Source organism: Fundulus heteroclitus, chromosome 9, assembly GCF_011125445.2.
Source record: "Fundulus heteroclitus isolate FHET01 chromosome 9, MU-UCD_Fhet_4.1, whole genome shotgun sequence".
In the NCBI taxonomy this organism is placed as follows: Eukaryota; Metazoa; Chordata; class Actinopteri; order Cyprinodontiformes; family Fundulidae; genus Fundulus; species Fundulus heteroclitus.
In genome coordinates, this window is record NC_046369.1 from 20383829 (window position 1) to 20401975 (window position 18147).

At 40.0% G+C, this 18147-nt stretch overlaps 1 protein-coding gene across 1 annotated transcript; it reads left to right on the plus strand.

Annotated features, from left to right (window-relative positions):
* The first annotated feature begins 9446 nt into the window (after positions 1-9446).
* On the plus strand, positions 9447-16753 carry rx1 (retinal homeobox gene 1). The gene is made up of 4 exons (XM_012877789.3): positions 9447-9785; positions 11188-11521; positions 14952-15205; positions 16000-16753. The coding sequence occupies exons 2-4, from the start codon at positions 11209-11211 to the stop codon at positions 16477-16479; spliced, it is 1047 nt and encodes a 348-aa protein (XP_012733243.2). The 5' UTR covers positions 9447-9785; positions 11188-11208; the 3' UTR covers positions 16480-16753.
* The last annotated feature ends 1394 nt before the right edge of the window (positions 16754-18147 follow it).

Genomic DNA, 18147 nt, shown 5'->3' on the forward strand with positions numbered 1-18147 from the left:
TAAACATATCAGAAAAATGATCAGAAGGTTGCATACAATAATTATTTTTTTCATTTTAGTTATTTGGTATTTTTCATTTTATTTCTCTTTAAGTTTTGTTTTAAAAAAAAGAAAGAAATTGTAGGATATTACTTGTGGATACTGTGCCACTCTTTTACTGCCTTCAATGAAAATATTTGAAAGAAACAAATATTTTTATGGTTTATTCTTGTCACTCCTTTTCTGGGGTTTAGTTATCACAAAGCAAACAACTATATTGTTTTTTTTTTTTTTGAGGGGAGAATGAGAGAAGTTTGAATTTATTGGGTACGTTCATTTATACAGTTGAAACCAGAAGTTTACATACGCTATAAAAGGATACATGACTATTGTTTTCTCCCTGTATCACTTAGGCTTCTCATGTTTAGCTCCATAAATATTACTATGACTTTAAACTAATCACCCGGGTAAGCCCGGGTGATGATCTAATGGCTTCGTAACCTTCTGATTAAGCAATTACTGGTTAATTAATCCGTAACATCTGATCTAAATGGAGGCACACCTGCAACATATTGTTTCTCTGCGTGACTTCATGCGACAAACCAAAAGAGAGAGAACTGCAGACCTCCGCGAGTCTTTTTTAGAAAAAATCCTTACTGTTGTGTGTTGAACATAAACCATACATTTGTTTATGTTCAACATACATAGCACAGCATTAAAGGAATGGGGGAAGTTATAGCAGCACAAAATGTTTCCTATTTTCTTTATAAATAAGCAGTTAATGGGGATTTAGCACCTCCATATGTTGAGTTTGCGACCCCTAATTGCTGCTGAGAACAGGGACACTCGGTTATGTGCTGCACATCATTGCACTGCATTTTACCCCCCCCCTCCAAAATCTCAAAGATTTACCTGCATTTTGATTGGTTTGGCAACAAAAGAAGTGGCTCGCCCAGGGCGCCATTCTTACAAGAGCCAGCTCACCTTGTAAGTCTTCCTGTACATCATATTTTTCACCCTCACTATCAGAACATTTAATTTAGTCCAGTGATGCCCTGTTTGCTCAGATTATTGGTCAAGACGGTAATCTAGGATGAATCTGATTGGTCGTTAATGTGACCACAGTTCGTAGCCAGGCCGCCGTCCAACAGGTGTGTAGTCTGCTGGGAATGAGCAGGGAGCTGTGTGCGACACACAAGACAAACCTGCAGCATGTAAGCAGGTCAGATTCACCGGAGTTCAAATTTAGGTTAGGTTAGGTTGTCGAAGATTGTTTGCAAACGGATCCAAAGCAGAATATCGCCACCTGAAATAATACAAAGAGGCAGTTTTTTTAATTTCACTAGTACAAATTTGGCATGTATGTTTTCAAGATGTGCAAAAAGGAAACAAGAAAAGCTCGCTAGACGGGATCTTGTATTTCAGAGCTATGAACTGGAGTCTTTAAACACTGTGTTGTATTTTGTACCTTTACCATAAGAAATGTCTCATTCTGCTGGATAAAGAAGCTCAGCTTTAAAACATGCTATCAAGGGTTGTAGTGCAACAATCTAAGAAGCAAATTAGCCGTTTTGGACCTTTTTTTGCATGTTGATACTATTAACAAAAAATAAAGCCTAACAATAAAGGTTAGAGAATAGCTTATCATGATGACAAAACTTTTTATAGACAATATATATATATATATATATATATATATATATATATATATATATATATATATATATATATATATATATATATATATTTATTTATTGTGGAAAAAAAGGTTGGGGGGGTGGTAAAATCGTTTTTGTACTGCAGGTTAAAATATTTATTTTATTTTTTTTGGGGAAAAAATATACTTTTAGAGCTAGAAAAAGGAGCTGACCCTTTTCTGCGTGACAGTCATTATATCGGTTTACACAGCAAATGAGACTACATATGCTCATGCAGTGCAGTGTGAAGGTTTACCTACTGGTAGGTAGGTGTAATTAAATTATCAAAATTAGCTTAAGAGCTGCTGTCTGTTTCTTGAGTACTATCTGACAGAGGAGGCGCTTGTTTGACAAAGGTGCTGAAAATGATTGCGACTTCGATTCTGGCACAGTTGAAATACTTGGTGGTAACAAATAATTAGGTAGATGTGTTGAGAAAAAAATTTGGATGACGAACAAATTTGTCGACTGATTGATGACTGATGATTTTCCCCAACTTAGACTGTTTGTCTGCAGGATGCAATGCAAGTATTTTTGTTTAGCGCCTTTCAAGGCGATTCAAAGTGCTTTATGGAGGCAGAAGAAATACATTAAAGTTCTGACTTCACATAAACAGTCTGTGAAATGCAAATTTAAAACATCCATCCATCCATCCATCCATTTTCTAACACGTCTATCCCTTGTGGGGTCGTGAGGGGTGCTGCTGTCTATCTCCAGCTGTCATTGGGCGAGAGGTGGGGTACACCCTGGACAGGTCGCCAGTCTATCACAGGCAAATTTAAAACATGTAAAGTTAATTAGTGATAAAATGATCATATTAGCTTGAGCCTTTACTGAAATGTAGCAGTAATATTTACTTATTTCAGCTCTGATTTAAAGGAGCCGACAGTTGTTGCACCACTCTGGGTTTCAGTGGGCTGGTTCTACACCTGAAAAGAGTACAGAGCGCAAGAGAAGAAGAAAAATGTGGTAAGAGATGTTGTTATACTGTAATCATAGCTACCATTTAAATAATAAATGTGACCCAAGAACAAAGCCTTGAGGAACTAAATGAACTTAATTGATATTCCCTTTCACTCCACATGCAGCAGGAGCTGTGATTGGGATGATAACTTTCTTTTCATGGTCTACACTTGATAACACTCTGAAATTAATATAAAATCTCACCAAACTATGTAAAATTGAGAGGTTTTTATTAAATTAAGATGGGCGTGTCTCCAAGGAGCACTGGAAAATCCAGCAGCAGTGAAACCTTTAGGTGAAATACATTCCTGAGCAGTTGTAGCTGTTTTTAATTATGCTTGAAACATAGATCCTATAAAACATTTTATTACAAAATGTTTTATAGGACATTTTGTAACTAAATTAATCCTAAAATATTACTTTGACTCATGGACTCTCTCAGTTTCTACAGACAAAAGCAAAAGGTGGTGATTTAAACATCTATCATAGTTAAAGTTAACAAATTGTTCCTATTGTAGCGTAGAGGAGTTTAAACTGGGATAATTGAAGAATAATGCTGAAAATATTTTCTAGAGCAAGAAGACAATCAAGTGATTGATTAGCATATGATAATCAACCATAACAAATACAACGATGAGATATAGGAAGGCAGGCAAACGTCACTGTTAAGATGTACAACTGAGAACAACGTCACTCATGCTGCTGGAAGATTTAGGTTTAAAGTATTTGCTTAATTTTACCAACGTGTTTCTTGTGATTGCAAGTAATATTAATGTTTTAGGGCGGCCCAGTCAGAGTCCTGACTTAAATCTAACAGAGAATCTGTGGAGGGAGCTAAAGATTAGGGTGATGGCAAGGAGGCCTTCCAACCTCAAAGACCTGCAGCTTATCACCTAAGATAAATCAGGACCAGTAGAAACATGCAGAAATCTGGTCAGAGATTATTTATAAAAAAGGGGTCTGACTGATTGCTATAATGCAATAAAATGGTTTCCACAAATTATTGAGATGTGTGTAAAAAAATGCTTTCGACAAGTGTTTTTTTAAATGGAAATCGTTTCATTTCAAACCCTCCTTTTAGATTGTTTTGTCCTCTTTTATGAGAGATCCCTGTCTCTTTTCCTATCAGAAAGAAGCTTCTTGGTTGAATAAAGACAAATAATTTTCCACTTTTCCTAAAGATGCTCGGACACTTGTGGCATTTATTCAGTTATTAGAGAAGAGCTGAGCAGAGAGAGATGGACACAAGACAGGCAACAAAGGTGCTGAGGAATCAAGCCCCTCATGCCTGCATCTGTATGTAAAGCACCCACTCTACAGCTTCACCATTCACAAACCCAAATAAAAATAATTTTAAATCTATATCTGCCAGGTTATAAATAATTTGGGGCTCAACTGTCTGTCAGAAAAGAAATGTTAAAGAAGTTTTCTCATCATTATGATGTTGTTGAAAACCCAATCTAAGAGTCAATGAAGAGGTGATTCTGCATCGAGAGCATTTGTTGACAACTTTCAATTATCCTAAAAAAGGGGCCTGTAGCACAGTCTTCAACTATACAGCCTAAGCCTCTCAGGAGAGAAAAATAGCTGAGAGCCATAAATTGTGAAGCAGTTTGATAAGAAAACGGGGCAAAACAGAGAAAGGTCTACATAATATAATTAAGTCTGCTCTTAGAGAGGTCAGGGCCAACTGGGAGCATTTTAGGCACACTTGATGCAACAGAAGCAGATTTAGGAAATATACCTATATATCTATGTAGATATCTATATAGCTATGTAGATATATAGAGATATATGTTGTATTTAGATTGAAAAAAAAGCTCTACTTAAACCAACTTATCCCAGAAGTCTGCAGGAGGCAGGTTGAAGGACGTTGACTTTCAAGCCAAAAAAGGTCCCCATTAATCACAACATCTTAGTGATGTTACCATGTAAAACAGCCTACACAGTTTGTGGAAAACCAAATCCAGTGAGAGCCAATCAGAAGAGAGAGCTGGCACTGTGTGTGTGTGTGTGTGTGTGTGTGTGTGTGTGTGTGTGTGTGTGTGTGTGTGTGTGTGTGTGTGTGTGTGTGTGTGTGTCAATGACAGACATCTTACGGTCACATGAATTTACCCTCCCATACTCCCCTCCTTCCCCACTAAGCTGACACTGCGCATTTACACGTTAGCTGCTTTTACCTCTAATAGGATCAGCAGGACTTAACTTTGTCATCTGATAAAACTAAGCAGCTTGACAACTACACTGCTCCTGCTTAACCAATTTATGCTCAATTAAGATATCAGGAAAAGCTTGGGAGGACAAAAATGTTTTCAGGAAAATCATGAGAGGGTAGAGCATCATTGTACTCCACAAGCTTGTTGAAGAGTCAGAGGTTTTTATGTTTTTTCATCAGGGGTAGGACGCTTAAATGGGAATCATTTATGTATCACTTTATTTCCTAAAGTCCTTAGGGGATAATTAAGGGTTTTTGGAGTGAAACGTCAGGTTTATGATCAGCATTGTAATGTTTCAATCCCTGCCTTTGACCTTTGTTGTAAAATGCACCGATGCATCTGATTCTTGAGCTTTCGCTAAAATATTTTAAAAAGCGACTTTTAAGTCAAGTTTAAATAAAAAACTGACAGTATTTGTGTGTGTGTGTGTGTGTGTGTGTGTGTGTGTGTGTGTGTGTGTGTGTGTGTGTGTGTGTGTGTGTGTGTGTGTTCTTGTACTTGGAGCTGAGCAATAGCATTTTTTGCACATTTTACTAATAAAGTTAAACCTTTTTTTGGGCCAGGGGTTTAGGTTAGGCATAGAAAGGCTTGAAAATGAATGAAAGTCTATGGAAGTAAAGGAATGGTCCTCACTTTGCACTGTAAACAAGGGTGTGTGTGTGTGTGTTTGAGTTGTATTTCAATAGTTTAATGACTACAAGAATTGTAGCCAAACATTTGACTTTGGAGCTTGTTTGCAGCGGCTTCTCTATCCCTGTTTTTGTTTGTCTCTGCGTGAGCTTCTCGTGTTCTTTATCAAAATCTGCTGCCTAAAATTAACCACAAAGCTCCACCACTGTTTGGGTGAGAGATTTTAGGTTTGTTAACCATGCCAGGGGGGGTGAGGTGGGGGGGGGGGTAAATGTAGCGTTGACCTGCCAAAGCATCCTGCAGCGAGGACTAAAGAGGTCTGAAAGTCTCCCTTCTCTCCAGCTCCATGGCTGTTTTCTTCAGACGCTGCTGACCTTCAAAGTAAGCAATTCGTCAATCTTTGCACGCCGCAGAATACTTTTATATGTGTGTCACCTATTTGAAATTATTTCTCTCATCAGACTGACAAACGTGTGGAAAGGTCAAGGGTTCAGAGCCAGAGTGACGCTATACTGACCTTCAGCTGGGAGCTATTTCTGTCCCAGACAGATACTTTTAATTCACTGATAAAGTTCCTGTACGTTCACAATGATGACAGATATTACATGTTTAGCCCTGTTGGTCTGTGTCTACGGAGCAGCAGCAAGCTGAGCATGGATGTACCACTGGCACGGCGCAAATCAAAGTTTATGTTTTTGAGAACGAGTGTTTTATGTTGCTGAGATTGCCAAAAGGGGACGGGTCATTTCTTGTCTTCACCATTTCGCAGCTTCGCCAATTTTTGTTTTTTTTTGCACCCAAACCCCCCCGGGTGCTGGTCTTTAGGACGTTTTGTTCTGGCTTTTACAGCTGTTACGTGTTTATTTTGATGTATTTTTAAGCATTGTGTTCTGCAGCTTGAACAAAAAACTGTGGCAGGTCTGGTTGCCTCGTAGTGTCATTGGCACATTTGCTCTGTATAAATGACAAATCCCCCCCCCCCCCAATGGTAAATGCAGTTAAAGGTTGTATGATACCCTACATTATATATATATGTGTATATATATATATATATATATATATATATATATATATATATATATATATATATATATATGTTGAAGCGGTCTTTATCAGAGCTTCAGCAGCACCAAACACCACAGAGAACTGTTGTACCAGCTGCTCGCACCTTGCGTTTGCATGCAATTGTGAGGTTGCACCTGCCTCTGTGCGAGTGCGCTGTGTGCGAAAGTTTGTACACGTTGGCGAGTAAGTTTTGGCTCAAGTTAGTATTTGTGTGACAGAAAGTCTCCGATCAACTTGGGTTGACGATTTGCCCCCCGTTAGGGAGGTTGGGGCGAACATTAAGTGAGAGAAAGAAAGAAAAATGGGAGCGTGAATTAACCTTAAATGAAAAAGATGTGGAGCCACAAGCGAAAAGAGGTTTAACTTGATTGAATATTTTTTTACACATTAGCTAAATATTTTATTTGGAATGACTTCCTGTATCGTGGTAGATGTAGCTTGTGCTCTCTGGTATGAGCTTTTGGTTGTCCTCCCCTGAAGGTTGTAGCTCACACAAAATAAGCTGTTCCATTCAGATCAAGTTCACGGTGAAGTCGACTTTAAAGTCAATGAGCAATTGGTTAGTTTGAAAGCAAGAACAACTTTACTTTTAAAGGAGGAAGGAGTCTCTGGTTTAAACGTGGGCTGTGCAGGTCTGTCCTCCTGGAGTTGCATGAATTACTTTGGCCCCTTTTGGCTTTCTTCGTCTTCCCCAGTTTCATTTCACTATCCAAATATCAGCATGCTGAGCTGATTTGCGGCTGCGGCCGGCAAAATGTCTGTGGTACTTTACGGTATCTAGAGGGTCCTTTGGATCTACCTCCCCTACTTGGAGGCTGTTTTGAAGGGGGGGGGACAGGGAATCCCTGACTATCGTGAGAGATCACTCTCATCCAGCCTGTAAGCTGTTTAACCTCGTGCCATCTGGAAGCCGATACCTTTTCATTGAATCAAGAACGACCTGGTTGTGCAACCAATTTATTAACCGAGAGACACGACGGCCAGGATCTGTGCTGACCCTTATCTCAAGAGAAGAAGTTCTTTTAATAAATATATTTCCTAAACTTGATACCCGACGTAGCCAGAAGCAACAAAGGAAAACTTTGTCTTCCCTTTTCCAATCAGATATACTTTTAGAAACGTTTTCCACAATGCGCACAGTTAAAAGCCTTGTGGGCATGCAGTCTGACATTCTTTTAAAGCCCCTTGATCCACACTTGTGGAAATATTGTGTGTCACCTATCTCTTGGTTTTCTTTATGCAGTTGATCCTTGCAGGGTTACAGAGGTGCTGTTTTCCATCTCCACCGTAAGCAACACGCTTACGTCACGCCTTACAAAAGGTTTAATGCCGTGCTGCTTAGTGAAGTCATTCATTTAACTGCAAAATAGACTAAATAGTGCGACCTGCAGTCAGTAGCTGCAGTTGAAGTTAGGCAAATTCAATCTGAATGTAATAATTATAATTATTTTAGCCTATATTTTCATGAACTTATTGTAATTTTTCCCTCGAACACGGTGCGGTTTGCTAATTGTTTTATGATTGCAATGCTGTGTTTTAAATGTGTGAAAGGGGAGATTTTCTGTACATATTATAGATATTCATACTTTGTATTTCTCTGACATCAGATAATTACCTGAACAACTGCCTAATTGCAACTGACTAATTTTTTTGTTTGCCAGACTGTTGGAGGTAGGCACCAGGATGGATGGATGGATCTTTGAGGCTGTGCAACTTTCTGGTATGATGATGTTTCACTAACATAAAAACACATAGAAGATGTCACGGTGATCATTGTGCTTTATTTACCAAATAAAACCAATACATCATCCTCCACCTATGTTCCTCCACTTTGCCAAAAAGCTCTGTTAAAATCTAACAATGAGTCTTGGGATTTTCCATCCTGCCTACTTTGTTTTTTGGTGTCAAAAATAAACTTTTAACCCACATCCAGCATAATCTATGACATTTGTGTTTTATAATCTTTTTCATCGATACCCCCACAGTAGATACGGGTACATTTAGGGGAGGGGCTACTTTCCTTATTTTTTACTGAAAAATAAAGATCAACACACATATGGCTTACTTAAATGGCACATGTTCTCATGTCTTTCTCATTTTGAGGAGTGGCTAAATGAAACTGAGCTCTTTGTCATGTCAAACTTACACGACAGGAAACAAGAAGACCCTATTTACTTATCAAACGTGCCTCTTGACACTTTAAGTACAGCATACATAAAAAAAAACTGATTATGTAACAATGATATTATAGGAATTGTTCAATTTGTTAAAATGTACTATTTCTTACTGAATAAAAGTGCTGAAATTAACTTTTTTTCAACGACGTCTTGTTTAAAACTATGTCACTGCAATAAAAGATAAGCATGTTGTTTGTTTTTTATCCATCTTTATCAGTAATAATGCCAACAATTGCCAATCATTGTGAACAATGCATTTTTAAACTTCCTAAATGACTGTATGATTAAATTTTTATTTTAGAGAATGTTGAAGCAGAATTTTGGTCACACTTTTGTTTTGCATTTGATTAATAAGGTAGATCACATGTGATTATAAAAACTATCAAAGTCAAGGTTTTAAAGTACTCGAATAAAACATGTTTATTTCTTTGCAGCTGCTTCCTGACATCCTAATTGTTTCGTTATTTCCTTTAATTCATCCGGTCTCACAAAGGATGGGTGTGCTTTGTGAAAACATAATAACTGTTTTGCCTCCAAAACCATAAAATTATATGAGTAAAGGACTTCCATCGGGCTGGCCTCAGTGTGAGTGTTAGTGTAATGTTCTAGTGGACATTTAAAGCACTTAGTTGAGCAGAGAACCGCTGCCAATCACTCTTAGAGAGCAAGGATTGCAATAAACAAGCCCGTCCTAATCCTTTCGTTTCACCTCCTACGCCTCCTCAGCTTTGTCCACCTCTCCCTCCCGGTCTCACTCCTCTCCCACTCTGCTCTCCGATCTGGGGTGGATGCTGCTCTGAGCTCAGCTGCTGAACACACCGGCTCCTATAGGTCGGACCTTTATAGAAGAGCTCCTGTCCGGATCCGTTCATGGCACACCGGGTGAGCCGCGTAGAGGAACGCACAGCAGTCACCAGGCTGGACTGAGAGAAGCTGCAGGAGGAGCCAAAAAAAAAAAAAAAGTGATTTGGGCAAAGTAAAGTTGAAGGCTGAGAGGAGCAGGTGGAGCGCCGGCATCAGCAGCTTCAGCAAGTCATCGTTTTTTTTCCTTCTAACAGGTAGGCACAAACTCAAAGTGATAACATCTGCCTGTTCCTTCATAGCTTGAAGGTTTGAAACACATCTGAGGTGTAGTCTCTCAATACTGACCTTGCTGACTCTTTTAGTTTTGTTTTTTTTAAAGTTTTATCCATCTATGTGAGAACTATGTAGAAGAACATGAAAATCGACCTAAGACTGTGGCTCGTTTGTTTAAAAAATTATAAACCCAATTGTTTGGCTTTTTTGGGAACATAGCTGAAAAAGGATTAGATAAAACTTAGCAGGGCTATATAAATGAATATTCATGAACACTGCAGCATTGCTTTAAAATTACCTCGAGTTTCAAAATAAATGATTTTAATAATAACTGTTTATTCGAAAAGTATTGTAAAAAATGTGATAAAATACGTCATAATCCAAATAAAATTGGACACAACATGTATAACCCATCTGTCATTTTGTAAATATGCCAATTATTTAACGAACACATGTTCGGATAACAATAAAAATATTTTATGGCATTTTATTTTTTCAATTACATGAAGTTATAAGAGCACTGATTAACTTCATTAAGAGCGATCTAAGCTGTTACTCTGGCTCGTTGAATGGAGCTGTCAAATGATTGGTTAACCTGCACCCTGAGTCCACTTTATACTGATTGTCTTCAGCAGAGCTGTGCCCCCCCCCCCCCCCCCCCCCCCCCCCACTAAGGCCCACAGACAAAATAGGTCCAAGGTGTGTTTTCTGCTGCTCGGTGCAGTTTGATGAGTTGTCAAAATTGCTGTGAGTGCTTTTGCAAACAGCTTAAGTATTTATTGATGACATGTTGATTTAAATGTATGGGGATAGTATTGTATTTGTTTCTAGTTATTTATTGTAACTAATCTAATCTAAAATAATCCGATGACACTGTGGTACTTTTTAGCCTTCATACATGGCTGTGGGTGCAAACTATACCAGAAAAAGGTTAAAAGTACTGAATGTCACGTCCGACAATGCGCTCCTCAGTCTAAGTACTGGATTTGGCATCTGAAGATAATATTCTGGTTCATGATTTTGAATGAGCTGAAGAGAGAGCCATTAAGCGTAAAACCGGAGGTTTCTTAGCCAATGTTTGCTTCTGGGATCTTAAATTAATTGCATTAGGCATATGAGGGGAAACTTTGAGTGAAACGCTGGACCCAAATGAGCTTTAACTGAGTTACCTTCACTCTACGTGAGACTTAGCCGAGTCCTACGTACATTACCCAAGTGACTTTGCAGATGTGGGTCATATTCAGTCATCTCATATGGGTCCTGATCTGGAGCCAATTGTGAGGCCAGGCCCAAACCAGACTGCGCAAAACTCATGCGGAGGCCCACATGTACGTGTTAGCTGGGCTGTGACCTCCTCCGGTCTCCTTCTCCCCTCCCGTCCAGGTGACTGCCCCAGACGTTCGGATGCATTTATCCCTGGATACCATGAGCATGGTGGACGACAGCTGCCTCTCGCCCAGCAACTACCACGAGATGGGGAAAGGCGGAGGCGGCGCGGTCGGGGGCCGCGTCCACAGCATCGATGTCATCCTGGGCTTCAATAAAGACCAGGGCCCCTTGCTAAGTCCCGCGGGGCCCACGGGTCCCCAGAAGATGGGCTTAGACGGGCTGGGAGAACACGTGAAGCAGCAGGAGATCTTGTCTCACCCGTCCTACAGCGGACACCTCTCCTCTGTGAGAAACGGCAGCACACAGCAGCAGCAGCAGCAGTACCAGGGTGAGTAGAGGCAAACATCTGGAACACTTTCATTATGCTGAGCAGCGCGAATCAATTACTCTGGACTCATGTTTTTATATATAATATCAGATTTTTTTTAATTTATTTATTGCTAAAAGCATTTTAGAAGGTCTATGATATTGATTGTAAAGTTCAGTTTTTTTTTTTTTTTTTGGGAGATTTTCTGGGGGAAATTGATTTTCAGCGCTGATTCTACAACATGAAGTTCTGTCCAAACGAGAAAATCTTCAAACCATTTGACCCTAAAATTATACAGACGTTTTATCACAAGCTTCACGGTCTGAATGAACACCCAGAATAAACCAGCATTCAAGCAAACAACGTTAACATTTCAAGCTGTTCCACAAACGTGGGGACTGTAAAATAAAAAAATACCAGATAAAATCTGCATTATATCCACAAGCACTAATCTCCACGGGCGTCAAATTAACATTTCTAATTGAAAATGTAGCCCGTGTTACATGATGTAGATTCTGTTTGGTTTGACTGAACCGAGCAGATAAATCGCAGCACAAGATGGTGTAGCGAGGGTTTATGTCCCCAAGACCAATCCCATCCCCATCTCCTTGTGGAATTCCTCCCTAATCTTCTCTTCTCTGCAGATTAGATTGTACAGTAGTTCATTCGGGTGTTATTGTCATCGTTCAGCCTCAGAATCAAATTTGCCACGTTTTTAATCTGAAGCTATTTTCACATGCCGGATCAGGCAGGTGGTTGGTTGGCGGAAAAAAAAAAAAAAAGCAAAAAAAAAAAAAAAAGCACGGGAATAACGCCGTTATCTCAGACAGAGTCCCCTTCATCAGAGAGATTATTAGTTGCTTTATTTTTTGTGTGAAGTTGACATGCATCAACAGGAGTGACATCACTCCCTTTATGTCTACGTTTTCTGTGAAGCTGGTCCAGATCCTCCTGAATGAGCTCTGCTTTTCTTTTTTCTTTCCACTGTTTGGTGTCACTTCGCCCCCTGCTCTCAGCGTGGAGATGTTGTCCTGGCCGAGAAACAGTGGGGAGGCTTCAGACCAGTGGCTGTGATGGGCTGACAGACCAAGAGCTGGTCACTGAACCAGACCTGACCTCTGCCTTTGTCAGCTCCTAGCCTTTGTCATGGCTCCTTAATGAGAGGTGGATAAATTAACCCCCCCAAATCCTGCTTTGGCTCTGCTGCTGCTCCTGTTTGTCAGCGCAAAGGACCACGGCGACCTGTCTTTTATCCTCATCAATACATCGCATTAACAAAAAAACTAACCCTCCGTTAGGAGTCTTACGCAGCCTGTTGTTTTATCGAAACTCAGAATATAAGATGACATTGTGTTCCAAAGCAGATTACTTACCTCTTAACCCCAAGTAACACCTGTGCTGCATAAAATTACTCCATCCAACATTTTTTTTATAACGCCACAGTGTTACTGAAAATGTGAAGAAAATAAACTTACACTGAGCAATATCACCTGGGGCTGCAGGTTCACAGATTTAATCATGAAGGTAAATTCACCAGAAAACATAATTATTGAAGAATATATATACAGTGTTGTATAAAGTACTGAAATCTCAGAGTCAAGTAAAAGTATAAGTACCTCTCTAAAATATGACTTTGGTAAAAGTCCAAGTCACTGACTGAAATGTTACTGGAGTAAAAGTCTTAAAGTATCTGAAATGTCTTGTACTTAAGTATGAAAATTACTGTAAAAATAGATGTACTCAAGTAATTTAATAAAAAGTATAAGTAAAAAGTAAAACAAAGCAAATGCAGTTTGAATGACATTTTTTAGATTTTGGTAAACTTAGAAAGTCAAATTCACTTAAAATAACATAAACAACCAAGTGCAGGAGAAATTTAGACCAAGTTTAAATAGAAAATACAACCTTTTTGTAAGCTTTCAGTTTTCCTTCTTCAAGTAAGGTCAGTGCTATGCACTTTAAAATTGTACACAACCAAGTGCAGGCAAAATTTAGACCAGGGGGTGTATACTAAGAACATGGTTTAGTTACTCTTTTTGTAACGAGTAACTAAAGCAAACATTGAAAATGTATTGAAGTAAAAGTATGCAATTAAGTTCAGAAGTTATCAAAAATGTTATACTCGAGAAAAGTATAAAGTACTCCAAAATATACTTAAGTACAGTAGTGAAGTATTTTTACTCCGTTACTATACAACACTGTATATATATATATATATATATATATATATATGATTTCATCAGGAGGTCTTATTCTTGGGCAAAGTTAAATAATTGTTGATATATTGCTTTATTGTAAGTGAGTATGGAAGTTTTGGGACCTATAGGTAACACTCACAGACACTTCTTTATTATATTATATTATATTATATTATATTATATTATATTATATTATATTATATTATATTATATTATATTATATTACTTATTGATATAATATGCATAATTTTAGCTACATAAATTTCAGTGTGGTAATTTCATGTACTTATTTATTTATTGTAATCTCATTGTTTTGTCTGGTGTAGCATGCCACTTATACAGTAAGCCTCACATCTTCGGGCAAACGGTTTACCTTGCGAAGCAGAGGCCGCCAAAATGTTACTATTCTCTGCTGCGACACTAAACACGGACTTCTTATGCAAGCGAGTTGAGTTGATGTCCTTTCCGTGACTGACATCTTATCCAGCCTGAGCTGAACGCCGTACAGCCCTTGAACCGGGTCCAGTCCTGGCAGACACCGACTCCTCGTTGGTCGCCGCTTCACAAGAGCAACTGATCTGATTGGGAGGGGGGGGGGGATCACCGTCTCTGTATTTTCTTTAATTGAATTACTTACTGGCTAATCTAATTCGCCCGACAGCCCACTACTCACCATCCTGTGGACTTCACTGTTTCCCAGGTTGTTGAGGGTGATGTAAACTGATGAAAGCGAGGAAGAAGGGCATAGAGGCAGGTTAAGAAATGATCCGTACTGTAGGGGAAGGATTACAGGAAGAGCCTCGTGGTGCCTGATATCACCTGTCAACATAGTAGCTGATTTCTGTTTGCTTTTAATGCACCATGATGCAATAAATAATTGAGCATGAACGAAACAAAAGAGTAAAGTATCCCTAAAATGCCCTTCAACAACAGTTTACCTCTAGAGAAGATAAAGGCAGGGAACAACTTTTCCAAATCCGATTAGGAATGTTTTTAAGGTCCACTGAGGTTCAGGCCACTGCTTGCTTCGCTGACCTACAGTAGTCTATTGTTGGACTTGTCAAGTAAATGTCCACTCTGCTGGAAAGTTGACATTACAGCTTTTGCATGAGAACAGGACTGTGCCTCTGCCTTTTGTCTCTTTGATTGATTTCCTCGGGAGTGTTTCGATTACTCCAAAAAAAAAAAAAAAAAAACACATCACGGACAAAGTGAACGTAATGTCTCAATCGCGTTTCTTCTAACCTGGGCAGATGCCGTCTTGTACGCGAACAAGAGCGACGAAGAGCTGGGAGAGCTCAGTAAGAACGCGGAGAGCGACGAAGGCAAGTCTCCGGAGCCGTGCAAGGACGACCAACCCAAGAAGAAGCACAGACGCAACCGCACCACCTTCACCACCTACCAGCTGCACGAGCTGGAGCGTGCCTTCGAGAAGTCCCACTACCCAGACGTCTACAGCCGGGAGGAGCTGGCCATGAAGGTGAACCTCCCGGAAGTCCGCGTCCAGGTGAGACGTGCAGCTCGACCTGCGTTTATTTCTACTCTGAGCACAGAAACACGCAGATTTGAGCTTAACTTTAGTCCACCAGGTGCCTTTTTTTGGATAAAAAGTTTTATTGTTTTTATATTCCGATAATTTTGACTGTCAGGAAAGCTTTTAAAATAAATTTTAATAAGTGAACCCCAAACATGAATAAGTATTTCCCCCCAAATTCCAGATTTCTTCTGCTAGTCCTCTTTATGTTGCATTAAATGTTTCAGATCGTTGTAAACATTTAAACACCCAAAAAAGTAACCTAAGCAAATGACAGAAATTATATTACTTAATATATATAAAGAGGGGGAAAGGTTTTCAAAACCAACCTGGCCACAGATTGGTGTATTTCACTCGAGTCCTGTATTTCACTCGAGTCCTGAAGCCGTAGACATGGCTTTGTTACGCTTCCAGACAGATTGACATTTGCAGAGTTTCATCAATAAGAAATGCATGCTGTAAATGCATATCTTTGTCCAATAATAGGATTAGTTTTATGATTTAAAACAGGGCACTATAGTTTATTCTTGCTGTAGGCCTGGTCTGTTTCATTTATTCAGTTAAAACTTTATTGTTTATCAAAACGTCTATTAAAACATGCAGTGATTTCTAACAATAAACAAAATCTATCTATAGGTGTGGAAACTTGGATTGTGGTCTTACACTTTAAGGATGCGAGCGGATGACGCTTTCCCACTGAGTCTTTGGTGATTTTAGCAACGTTGTCGCAATAATCTGTTGACTATAAACAACTCTGTCTCTTCTAGGTCTGGTTTCAGAACCGCAGAGCTAAATGGCGTCGGCAGGAAAAAATGGACGCCAGTACGATGAAGCTTCACGACTCGCCCATGCTCTCCTTCAATCGTCCGGCTCCGGTTCACACCGGCATGGGTCAGATCACCAACTCCCTCCCGTTGGATCCCTGGCTGACCTCCCCGCTGTCCAGCGCCACGCCCGTCCAGTGCATCCCAGGCTTCATGGGTCCAGCTCAGGCCCTTCAGCCCAGCTACTCCAGCCACGGATTCCTCAACAGCGCATCCCACGCGCCTCACCCGCACTCTCATCCTCATCCCGCCACGGGTCAGGGGATGCAGAGCATGGCTCCCCCACCTTACCAGTGTTCAGCGCCATACTCTGATAAGTTCCCCCTGGAGGATGTAGACCAGCGCAGCTCGAGCATCGCCGCTCTGAGGATGAAAGCCAAGGAACACATCCAGTCTATGGACAAGACCTGGCAACCCATGTGACTAGCATTTGACAGTCCATGTCAGTGACAATCCTGGGGAGAAGGAGGCAAGGAAAGCACCTGTCATGCCTGCTCTCCCACAGAATGAAAGTGAAACTGAGCTGTGAAAACTGAAAAAGAAAAAAACACATTTTTGGTACTTTGTTTTAATTTTTCTAAACTTTTTGTTCTCATCTCCAAGACACAAAAGTAAAGCCACTGTGAGGTTGCATATTTGGTCATCTGTTGTCCTTTCATTTTGTTGACGTTTTGTGCCTTGGGTGCAGCAATTACAGTGGGTCATATTCCTCCTAGGAGCATCGCACCTCGCACCCAAGAAACTACTAAACTGCTGGAATTCACTTTTCTTTTTTAAATTAAACACTATTTTAAACTCCCAGACAATCTTCATGACCGTACTGAGGTATTTTTCAAAGGTATTCACACTATTGTGAAGTTGAAGGACATGATACAGGGTTTAATTTATTTTTTTTTACACACAAAATAAATAAGATGCATGGCTTACAATTGTATTCAGCCTTTTTAAGTCAAAACTATTAGCGCTGCAAGTCTTTTGGGGTATGTCTCCACTAGTTTTCCACTTCCCTCCCCCGCTCTTCTTTTCAAATTAGCTCAAACTCAGATCAGATAGAAAGTATCTAGCAACATAAATCGTTACCAGACACAGATTTTGAATGGGGTTTAGGTGTGGACTTTGACTAGGCCTTTCTAGCATGAAAATATTCTTTGATCTGAACCCTTCCACAGAGGTTCTGGCTTTATATTGAAAGTTGTCATGTTGGAGGATGAACCTGTGCCCCATTCTTAATTTTTTTTTGCAGCCTCTAACACGTTTCCTCTGACCAGCCTCCCTGCCCCTGCTAAAATAAGACATCCCCACAGTATGAGGCTGCCTTCAGGTACCAACTCGGCTGTGCTCGGCGTAATGTGCAGTGTCAGTTTTCGCCTCACATAATGTTTCGCATATGTAGACCAAAGAGTTCAGCTTCTAGACGTTTGCTTTGCCTCTTACAAGGCTTGTGTCAAACTGCAGGCGGACTAACGATGCGTTTCTTACTGCAACTCTTCCATAAAGGCCAGACTTGTGTCGTGCGAGACTACAGGTTGTCCCGTCGACAGATTCTTCCACCCGAGCTGTAGATCTCTGCAGCCCCTCCAGTGTTACCGTGGCCACTAGCTTTTCCCCCATGGCCAGTCTGTTGTATTCCTTTGCCTTCAAGCCCACGAGGCTTTCGTAGAGAAACTGAGATGGGATTGCACACAGACGGACATGGATCGCTTATTTTCTGATTCGTACCAGATTATATTCAGGGGCATCAGAATAAACGGGGTTTAATACAAATGTGAGCCACACTTTTCACATTTAACTGTAGAAAAGGTTGGAAAAGCATGCGTCACCATCCTGCCGCTTCATATTTATTTGCCGCTTTGCGTCGCTCTATCACATGAAACCCTTGTAAAATACAAGGACATTGTTTTTTTCTTCTCCCAACAAAATGTGGAAAGTGGGATTGATACGTCACCAAGGCACTAGCTTAACACGTATAACATAAATGTGGTAGGTGTTAAAGCCCATAGCTCAGATACTGTGACGTCACCAGAGGATGGGGACAAAGAGGACATTTATAGCTCTACATACCTGCAGATATTCTTTTTGGGACATACCAAA